At 57.9% G+C, this 9,978-nt stretch overlaps 5 protein-coding genes across 5 annotated transcripts in view; 2 read left to right on the top strand and 3 right to left on the bottom strand.

The window, feature by feature from the left end:
• VDBG_03733 (conserved hypothetical protein) overlaps positions 1 to 199 on the bottom strand; it is a gene marked incomplete at both ends in the record, with an annotated part of 2,342 nt that extends 2,143 nt beyond the window's left edge. Inside the window, one exon of the mRNA XM_003005734.1 lies at positions 117 to 199. Within this exon, the coding sequence (XP_003005780.1) occupies positions 117 to 199 (83 nt within the window). The remainder of the gene's footprint in view (positions 1 to 116) is intronic.
• Positions 200 to 824: 625 nt separating this feature from the next.
• On the top strand, positions 825 to 1,714 carry VDBG_03732 (conserved hypothetical protein; the record flags this gene model as incomplete). The annotated part of the gene is made up of 2 exons (XM_003005733.1): positions 825 to 1,223; positions 1,313 to 1,714. 2 exons carry the CDS (start codon positions 825 to 827, stop codon positions 1,712 to 1,714), a joined length of 801 nt encoding a protein of 266 aa, XP_003005779.1.
• A 198-nt stretch (positions 1,715 to 1,912) lies between these two features.
• VDBG_03731 (WD repeat-containing protein) lies at positions 1,913 to 3,019 on the bottom strand (the record flags this gene model as incomplete). Its single annotated transcript, XM_003005732.1, has 3 exons — positions 1,913 to 2,108; positions 2,203 to 2,559; positions 2,616 to 3,019. The coding sequence occupies 3 exons, from the start codon at positions 3,017 to 3,019 to the stop codon at positions 1,913 to 1,915; spliced, it is 957 nt and encodes a 318-aa protein (XP_003005778.1).
• A 526-nt stretch (positions 3,020 to 3,545) lies between these two features.
• VDBG_03730 (SERAC1) lies at positions 3,546 to 7,225 on the bottom strand (the record flags this gene model as incomplete). The annotated part of the gene is made up of 5 exons (XM_003005731.1): positions 3,546 to 5,371; positions 5,507 to 6,055; positions 6,134 to 6,594; positions 6,653 to 7,030; positions 7,104 to 7,225. The coding sequence occupies 5 exons, from the start codon at positions 7,223 to 7,225 to the stop codon at positions 3,546 to 3,548; spliced, it is 3,336 nt and encodes a 1,111-aa protein (XP_003005777.1).
• An 814-nt stretch (positions 7,226 to 8,039) lies between these two features.
• The window catches only part of VDBG_03729 (conserved hypothetical protein), a gene marked incomplete at both ends in the record, with an annotated part of 2,808 nt that continues 869 nt past the window's right edge, over positions 8,040 to 9,978 (top strand). The window contains 3 exons of the mRNA XM_003005730.1: positions 8,040 to 8,067; positions 8,148 to 8,318; positions 8,375 to 9,964. Coding sequence (XP_003005776.1) covers positions 8,040 to 8,067; positions 8,148 to 8,318; positions 8,375 to 9,964 — 1,789 coding nt within the window. The remainder of the gene's footprint in view (positions 8,068 to 8,147; positions 8,319 to 8,374; positions 9,965 to 9,978) is intronic.

The following is a 9,978-nucleotide window of genomic DNA, read 5'->3' as shown; positions in this document are numbered from 1 at the left end:
TTCTGCTCGGCAGGGATTCCTTGACGATCAGGAACCGAGCTTGTCGGCCGCGATGGGGTTCTGCCGGGACGCAAACGAAACGGCGCCTGGGGGATTCTTGTCAGTGGCATGTTCACGGGGCGAGGAGATGCGAGGAGACGCCACCATTCTTGAGATCGTTCAGCGACACGGTCACTGCCTGCGCTTGGGGGGTGGTCATTGTGTAAATGGGGTATCAACTATCGTCCTGACCTATGTAAGAAAAATAGGCCAAAATAGGAGGGCTTGAGACAAGAAGAAAAAGAAAGGGTAAGGGAAAAGTGGATGGACGAGGGATTGGTGAGAAGTTTGTACTTCGGTCAGGATCCTCCTTCCCTCTTATTATCTGAACTTGGCCGACTGACCCCTCGCGCAGCTCGGGCTAACATCGTCGAGCAAGGTGGGGGTGGGGGAAAGGACGAGAACGCCGATTGCCAAGGCTGCTGCTACAGGGCCGACCTTCCAGGGCCGACCTTACAGCCCTGGTTCCAGGTTACAGCGTACAGCTTACAGGGCATTACAGGGAGGATTCGTCGCTTAGGTAATGCGAGGCTGCCTCTCTCCGTCTCTCCACTCTCCACCCTCCACCCTCCACTCCACCCCAATCCCGCCTGCATCATCTCCAACATGGACCATCGCCGACCCATCTTGAACAAACCTGCCCATCCTCCGCCTACGGAGCCCGCCGAGCCCCGTCTCCTCTCCCCCCCCCGTCCCTCCGAACCAACCCATCCCACCTCCTAGCTGCCTCTCTCAGCAGTAGCAGAGGCGCGCGAAACCATCTCCCCCACACAGACACCACAGACATGGTCAAGCCATTATCCTTCAAAGGCGACAAGAAGCCGAAAAAGAGAAAGCGCCCCGCCACCGAGGGCGACGGCCCAGATGCCGAGTCGTCCAGCCTCGTGCCGGCGTCCGCCTCCGCCTCTGCATCCGTCACTGCCGCCGAGAATCCCGACAGCGATGACAGCTGGGTCTCGGCCGACACCACTGCCGACGTTGTCGGTCCCGTCATGTTCGTCCTGCCCACCGACCCTCCCTCGGCCCTGGCCACCGACGCTGTCGGCAAGGTCTTTTGCCTCGAGATGGAGAACATCGTCGACGGCAACCCGGCCACCGCCGAGCCCCACGACGTCAGGCAGGTCTGGGTCGCCAACAAGGTGTCGGGCACCGAACAGTTCCGCTTCAAGGGGCACCACGGGGAAGTGCGTTCACGCCATCCATCCTTCCCTTTCTGCTCTCTGCAGGGGACCCGTCTCGCTGACTCCACCGTAGATATCTCGGCTGTGACAAGAACGGCACCCTCTCCGCGGCCTCGGACGCCGTCTCCCCCCTCGAGTGCTTCCACATCCTCCCGACCGCCGACACGCCCGGCACGTTCCAGCTGCAGACGCTGCGCGACACGTTCGTCACGGCCAAGCCGTCGACCGGGTCCAAGGCGGGCCACGAGGTGCGCGGCGACCGCGACGCCGTGTCGTTTGCCTCGACGCTGCGCATCCGCATGCAGGCACGCTTCAAACCGCGCCTCAAGGCGTCCAAGGAGGAGAAGGGCCAAGGAGAGGATCAGCCGCAAGGAGCTCGAGGGCGCCGTCGGCCGCAAGCTCGAGGAGGACGAGGTGCGGAGGCTCAAGAGGGCGAGGCGCGAGGGGGACTATCACGAGCAGCTGCTCATGTTCAAGGTGAAGAGCAAGCATGACAAGTTTGGTTGAGAGGGGGATCTCGTTCCCTTCTTCAAAAAAATAATGATACCCTGTTCTGTGACCATGTTTCGCGGCACCCGTCTGGTCTGGTCGCATCATTGACAGTATTTTGGGCTGCTGCTGGTCGTCAGTGAAACACATGCTTTTTTCCTTTTCTAACTTCTTCCTGATTTCCTCTTTTGTCTGGGTATCCTCTAATTCGGCCTCCACGCCTTGATGTAGCCGTCCTCCCCCGCCGTAAAGACGACCTGCTCGTCGTCGTAGAAGCAGAAGGCCCGCACAATCTCCTCCCCGTGGCCGCCAGGCAGCCCAACACTCGACGCCTTGTCGAAGACCCAGCTGTTGTTCTCGCTCCCCCGCGCGAGGTGCACGAGCTGGAAATTCTGTCGACTGTCTATCGTCAGCATCTGCATGCACGCACAAAGAGAGAGAGAGAGAGAGAGAGAGAGAGAGAGGCCAAAAAAACAAAATAGAAAAAACTTACTCCTGGGATCCGACGCCGATGATGGCGCCGCTGCCGTCCACCTTGGCCGTCACGTTGGCGACGTACTGACACGCGAGCTCGGCGCGCACGTCGCCAAAATCGGCGACGGGCGTGCCCTTTTCGTAGCCCGCGTCGAGGTTGAAGACGGCGAGCTTCTCGTCGTGCGTCAGCGTGTAGACCTCGGAGGCGCTCATGAAGGCGGCGTGGTGGACGGAGCCCGTGTTGAGCGTCTGCACGACGACGTCGTCCTCGTCGGCGGCCCGCGTGTCGTAGACGTTGACGACGCCGTCGGTCGACCCCGAGAGGAGGACGCCCGGCGCCTCGGCCGGGTGGAAGCACAGCTCGGTGACGTCGTCGCTGTGGACCTCGGCGTAGCGGCGCGCTGCGCGGGGGATGCGCCGCGCACGTCCCACAGCGCGATGGAGGACTGGTGGTTGGCGAACTCGGTGCCGACGGCGAGCGTGTGCGAGGCGGCGTCGCAGGCGAGGGCCGTGAGGGGGGCGTCGGCGGCGGCGAAGCGTGCGGCGAGGGCGCTGGAGCGCGGGTTGCGGAGGTCCCAGAGGGCTACGGTGCCGTCGTCGCCGGCGGTGCAGACGGTCGAGGCTGACCGGTCAAAGGGGCGCAGGGCCTTGATGTTGCCGTGCGCGGTCGGCAGGGAGGTGATGGGGCCGGCGCCGAGGCGGGCTGGGTCGAAGAGCGAGAGTTGCTGGTCTGACGTGATAGAGGCGAGACCTGCTCCGAGGCGGTGGATGTCGAGGACGTAGACTTCGTCGCGGCCCGTGAAGCGGTGACCGGCCACGGGGGCGAGCATGTACATGGCGGGCAACTGTTCGTCTGTCAGTCAGGAGCTTTCAGGGGAAGGGGGTCGCATGGAGGTGGTTGGAGGGGTTGGAGGGGTAGAGAGACGGAGGGGTTCATGAGCTTCAGCGTGCTGTTTGCAAACTGATGCGAAGTGAGCCAAGCTCGACAGGGGTCTCAACTTTGGCCATAGTATAAGGGAACGTACACTTCAGCTCACGTATTGATCATCAGTATGACGCTGTACTTTGCGAGCAGCTCTCAGCCCAGTCAACTGTTGCCTCTTATAAAAAACCGAGTGGTGTGTGAGTGAAATGCTGGCCCGTGCACTTTCTTCTTCAACAGAGGACTGGCAACTGCACTTTTATTGTCACCGAGACACACCGAGGATAGAGGGGGACGTTCCCACTGACGCAGCCACTCGTGTGTTGCTTAAGCAGTCGATCACCAAAAATGTGATTCGATCAGTATCATTCCGGTACCATACGACACAACAGCCAGCCCGTCCTCTTGTGGGCCTATATATGACTTGTTGTACAGAGCGTCTACTGAGCAGCCTCATCCCCCCCACCCCGCCCTGCGGAAACAATCCACCACGCAAGGCTCCGTGCCTGCTGCACACCATATTCAGCCCAGCCCATATCGTGAGGCTCAGTCTGTTCGGATGACTCTGAGGCCGAATCCTCCAGCATTTCTTTACCGCCAGAGGGATGTCCTGTCTCTCCGAAGAAGAACTTCTCCCCTGGCCTCATGCTTGGAGGGAAGGGAAGCCTCGGCTCGACGGGTATGTCCAGCGCCGTGATCTCCTCGCGTGTCTCCGCTGAAATATCCCACAGAAACTGATCAGACCTGGTCGTCATCCGACCTCCGTTGTCGAGCAAGAAGCGGCATATGTCAAGCTTCCGAACGTACGCATCCTTTCGCGCCGTCGGGACGTTTCCCCCGCGGAGGCTGTACATGGTGTCAAACGCTGTGAGAAATTGCGACACAGCGTGGTCGAGGGGCGTCAAGTCTTTGTGATCCCTGGCATTGACATCGGAGCCATGTTGGTGGAGGAGCTCCAAGACCTCGCGCGGCAGCGGGTTCGAGACCTCTGTGTGCATAAACGTGTTCCAACCGATCGATTTGCCGCCTGCAGAAACTTTGCCCACCACAAGGGGGATGGGCGTGTCGGGATGAATCCCCTTTTCGAGTATCATTCGCAAAAGATAGAGCTGGTTCTCCAGCACACCATCCTTGCTGGCTGCATCGACGAAGCTATGCCTGACAGCCTGCATGATGAGCTGCGCAGAAGTACTGTACCTGAGAAGAATGCTGGCAATGTCCTTGGGAACGGTTTCCCAGTGTTTCGAAAGATACCTGCAGAACAGGACGAATACCTTGGATGCCTCTTCCCCTGACAGGAGCGATAGTTCGTGTTCCAGAAACCTCGGCGTCTCGGCCAGCATGGCGATGCCCGCAAGATTCTTTGGTGGTGGGAGGTACTGCTCGGTGGCCCAAGGGTTGAAAGCGTCCAGAATCTTTGCCATGCTGACCTGAGAGAGAAGACAAGACATATCTGTCAGGCCAGCATCTTCCGAGCCTTTAAGGTACGACAAGAAATCATTTTGAAACGAGAAAGATGGCGAGTAGCGCGGCCACGCCGAGTCGCCAATGGTCAGCAGCCCCAGTTTGGTCAAGTACAGAAACCCATTCACGGGCGTCTCATCTTCACTGTCTGTGAAGGCCGAGGAAGCCTTCTCCACGAAGGCCTTCACAGTCTGGTGCAGGAACTGAACGTGATAGTCTTCCAGTTGGTCATCGGAAAAGGCCGGACAGGCATAGATGCGCTCCGTGCTCTCCAGCCGAACTTCCTTGAGCTCAACAAGGCCGCCGCATCGACTCTGGATCAATCTCTTTGCCTCATCGAACGATGTGTCGACCTTGGCGAAGCGAGAACCCGGAACCTCCGAGTCGCTTTTGGCGGCAAAGCGATATGCCAGAAGGAAATCGGAGAGGACCAAAGGCCGCTTCGCACACTTGACAATATCGAGCATGACTCGTGACTGCCGAATGTACTTTTGCCGAATCCTCTTCTCGAGCAAGTATTGGTAGTATCGCGTCAGATCCGTCGGGAGTCGGGTCAATTCCTCGGCGACTTCTTCGACGCTGGACCCGTCCGTGAAGTCGCCAAGGAGCTCTTCAAGAATCAGTCGGACCCAGAGAAAGACGCCTTCAGCCATGCGAGTAATCTGCCCCTTCAGACTGTCAATCGCGGCTTTCTGGATCGCAGTGCCATCTCGAAGCTCTCGGCCAACCCTAGAGTTGGACTGAAATTCAACGTCGACGACGCGCTGTATATCGCCGGCAGTGTGATCTTGGATCCAGAATCCTGGAACATGAGTAAAGTTATCCAGAAAAACCTGTTCTGGGCGGCTGGTCATGCAGATCTTGACCCGGACGTTCTTGCTCCGTTGACTGTCTAGACAAATCGTGTGTAGGAACCGGGCGACGTCTTGATACCGACCTTCAAACTCGTCGAGCGCATCAACAAACAGAAGTATGGATGTGTTGAAGTTTGTTTCTCTGACAACGTGTTCGAAGACATGGATCAGCTTGTCCGTGGTCCACGTAAACGGCTCTGATTTGCGATAAAAGTATCGCCATCCCTCGTGCACAACGGATCGCAGCTCGGGTATGTCTTTCAGAATTTGGTGCAGAACCGCTTTGAGGAAACCCTCAAAAGACTTCTGAAGAGGCGACCCACGATCGTGGAAGAAGAAGGCGGCTGTCGTGCATTTGAAACCCTTAGCCCTCAGAGCGACTTGAGCCTTCTGGGTGCGCGTATCTGTGTACGCTTTCTTGAGCAGAGTTGATTTGCCAGACGCCGGTTTGCCCTTAATCCAGTAAAGCCCTTCATCGGAGCCGAGCCAGTCAACAAACCGCAGTTGCTTGTTGGCATAGAGCCATTCGAATGTGTCCTCAAAAGCTGGCACCACTTGTTGGAGTCGCCAACGTGTTTCTTCAGCATCCAACTCACGGAGAGCCTTGCGGAACTTGATGCCGTCAATGCTACCTAAGAGGTGAGGCAACGGCAATGGTCAGAAAGTTCCTTTCGTTATGCGGAGGCGATAAGGGGGGAGGGTTATCCTACCGGGTTGGTTCCTCATGCATGCCTTGAGCGCATTCCTCACCTTCTTGTACCCTGGATCGTGTAGGCCTCGAAAGCGACACATGGCTCTATGGTCGGCGTTGATGACGTCCACATGCTCACGGTGATAGCCAAGAGTAGCAGAGATGTCCCTCACCACCTTTTCCCGGGGTAAGAATGGCACGTGCAAAGCCTTACCTTCACAGAATGTATAGAGTTCCCAATGCTTCCGCTCGTAGGCACCAGCAAAGCCGGTGATGAGCGTCTTCAGCGTCACCGAGTCGACGCTGAGATCCCTGAGTAGCGTATCGCTGGTGTCAAAGCAGGCGGCTTTCGCAGCTCTTTGCAGCATCAGACCCCATTCGGCAAGTTCACTGCCACGGTGAGGAGTGCCGAGGAAGATGGTGGCGACCGTACTTTCGAATATCATCTTGAAGCCTCCAGCGGCGCCTTCGAAGCCCAGACTGTCTTCGTTACGCTCGGTCCGTTAGGGGAGATCCCGGAGGTAGGCGTCATCATCACCTGGATGCAGGCTTGCCGAAGGGCCTCTTTGAGCAGCAAACCACCCAGACTATGTGCAACGAAAATGATGGGCCGTCCGGGGTCGTCCCGGCGATGGCCTCGAGCTCGTGTAAGAAGCTGCTGGCGTGGCCAACGACGTTCGTCTGGTTCGCAGCGCCGGAGAAGAAATGACTGACGTGCGAGTCGTACCCATACGTCAAGATGCGGCTATTCGGGCAGTCATTTGGGAGCAGGTCCCTTGGCCAGAAGCAGTCATGCTTTCGGTGTTGGCGCTGCGATGATTGGAAAATTCGGAGAAGGCCACGGCCCGACTCTTCGACCGCACCATAGTGCCACGTTTTTTGGGCGTGGCCTTGGAGACCATGGATGAATACTATGCTATAATGAGTGGCCGACTATCAGCAGACTGAGGAGAAGATGGTGCTAAAAACGAGGCGGCTGTGAATCTCACTCAGTCTCCGCCTCGAGAGCCGACCAAAGGGTAGTGAATCCCTCAGAAGCTACCTCGACGTTGGCGCTGCTCTGGGGAAGATTGAACTTAATCGCGGTGTCATCCTCGGGCGACGGTGACATGGTGCATTGTGCGTGTTAGGATGTCCCAGGTGAGGGTGTACTCAGGAGCGGCTCGATACCCTCGGCCGTTTTGAAGACATCGGTGGTCATTACAGGTTTCTTGGGGGCTCGCCGAGTTGAAGAGGCAATCATGCGGCAAGTTCTTAGGCATCAGCAGTCGTACACTAGCTGCACGCATGACTGGATGTGATGCTACTGTGCAGAAAGCCTAGCCAGAACGCCTGGCGGGCGGTGTTGAGGATGGTTGCCATTGGGCTGCCTCCGTCTGCATCGAGGCTTCGCTTACCTGCCTGCTGTGTTTGGCCAGCCAGGATCAATTCAGATCGGGTCGCTCCTGGTCTGGTTATGCATACGACGGGGTCGACGCTGCCCTTGGGGAAGCAGGAAGCGCCAGCCTCGTCGAGGAACCGCAGACAGGTGATGGCACTACGGGCTGAGACTTGGATCCACTGCGAATAAAGGTACATACAGCTCTATACTTTTGACAGACAGCATTTGCGATAGTATGGCTTTGTCTCGACCCATATGAAGTAAGGTAGGTAGGTATAAGTACACGTCATTAGATAAGCCGACACGAGGACTCTGTGTACCTAAGCGCGAATGGTCTTGTAGTACTCTGGTAGTGGACAGCTGCACGCGACAGGTACCACCCCGGTCCGTGGAGCTCGGAGCATCATAACGGACATCTGTTCGAAAGCCAGCATCTGCCGAACCTCATACCAACAACCCCACCAACGCTCTTCCGCGCTCCCCATTGCGACTGAACATGTCGCGAGTGCTTCTCCTGAGTCCCGGCACATAGAAACTGCCCAGTATGAAAGGCTCCGTTGTCTGGCTATTCCGTATGTTGCCCCCGAGTCCCCCATGCGCATGTCCCAAGCTACATGGAGCTTCCCCCCCAAAGGCTGACCTTCAACTCTAGTGCTCTTGCAGGTCGCCACCGTCACTTCCCAGGATGCACAGAAAGTAATGGTAGCTCAAAATGATGAGCCAACTATTGCGACGCCGAATGATGATACCCCAAAATCTCCACAAACGGCCGACGTAATCCCGGTCCCTCCGGCACAAGAACAGCCACCCCCAAGACATCCAGGTAGGGGAGGCCTATCGTATTGTGACAAGCAAAGGGCGCTAGCTAAATCTCAACAGGAGCGGACCTCGTAGATACTGCCCTGGAGGCGCTCAAGAAGGTCCCGCGCCGAACCCGTACGCGAACGCGCCGCCACCGCAGCATCCTCGATACCGTCCTTGACTATGTCGTCAACGCGCTCCCCAGTCTCGAGGTCAGCGCGCCGCCCACAGAAGAGAGCAAGCCCGTCGTGAGCGGGCAGCTCCTCGATGCTGTCAAGCTTCTCGAGCAGTCAGCACTTCTCAGCAACCCCGATGCCCTCTACATCCTCGCCGACATGAACTTCTACGGCAACTATTCCTACCCGAGAGATCTGACGGCCGCCTTCAGTCACTACAAGACCCTGGCCGACACACATGGCAACGCCACGGCCCAGCACATGACGGCCGTCTTTTACTCCACCGGACTGGGCGGCGCTGTGGCCCCCGACTCGGCCAAGGCCATGCTCTACTACACGTTTGCCGCGCTTCAGGGGAACACCAAGGCCGAGATGGCCATTGGATACAGACACCACAGCGGCGTCGCCACGGCCAAGAGCTGCGACACTGCCGTGCAGTACTACAAGAAAGTGGCCGACAAGGCCATCAAGTGGTACCGCTCGGGACCTCCCGGTGGTATGGCTTGGATCGTGGAGCAGTATCGCATTGCCGACGAGGAGGGTGGCGTCTATGGCGAGGGAGCCAGCGCTTCCAGTGCTGGTCTCAACGCCATCAAGGCCAGTGTCAACTCGGACGTCAACGCGGCTATTGATGATGTCATTGAGTATCTCGATCTCATGTCGCAGAGGGGAGACTTCAAGGCCTCATTCAACCTCGGTCGAATATACTATGATGGACAGCGGGGCCTGGCCCGCAACGTTGACATGGCACGCAAGTACTTTTTCATGGTTGCTAAGCGCTACTGGAAGAAGGATGGCCGCATCATCGATACACCAAAGCCCGGCATCGAAAAGGTCGCTGGCCGGGCAGCCGGCTTCATTGGCCGTATGTACCTGAGAGGCGATGGTGTTGACCAGAGCCTTGAGCAGGCATTCAGATGGTTCGGCCGTGGCATCAAGCTTGGCGATGCCCAATCTCAGTATGGACTCGGCCTCATGAAGCTCCATGGCTACGGCAATGCGCCGAAGAACGTCAAGGCCGCGACAGAACTTTTCAAGGCCGCTGCGGAGCAGGACTACGCCCCAGCGCAGATTGAGATGGGCGTGCTCTACCTTGATCAAGGCGGTGCCGATGATGTGCGGATCGCCAGCAACTACTTCGAGCTGGCTGCTCGCTACGGCCTCATCGAGGCTCACTACTACCTGGCTGAGATGAGCAACCACGGTGTTGGTAGGGACAAGACCTGCTCTGTTGCTCTGGCGTACTACAAGAATGTTGCCGAAAAGGCGGAACCTTTGGTGTCGTCGTGGGCTGAGGCGAACCAAGCCTACGAGGAAGGAGACTCTGAACTGGCATTCCTCGAGTACGTCCTCGCTGCCGAACAGGGCTACGAGCGCGCGCAGAACAATGTCGCATACATGCTTGACCCGACCCCTTCTAGACTTTCGCTGTCGAGCCTCATCAAGCCCGCCCCTCTTCCCCCCTGCTGGACAACCCTAGGCTGGCGCTCACGTACTGGACGCGTG

Source organism: Verticillium alfalfae, genomic scaffold, assembly GCF_000150825.1.
Source record: "Verticillium alfalfae VaMs.102 supercont1.4 genomic scaffold, whole genome shotgun sequence".
Lineage (NCBI taxonomy): Eukaryota > Fungi > Ascomycota > Sordariomycetes > Glomerellales > Plectosphaerellaceae > Verticillium > Verticillium alfalfae.
The sequence above is the reverse complement of the archived record's forward strand: the minus strand, read 5'-3'. Positions and strand labels throughout refer to the sequence as shown.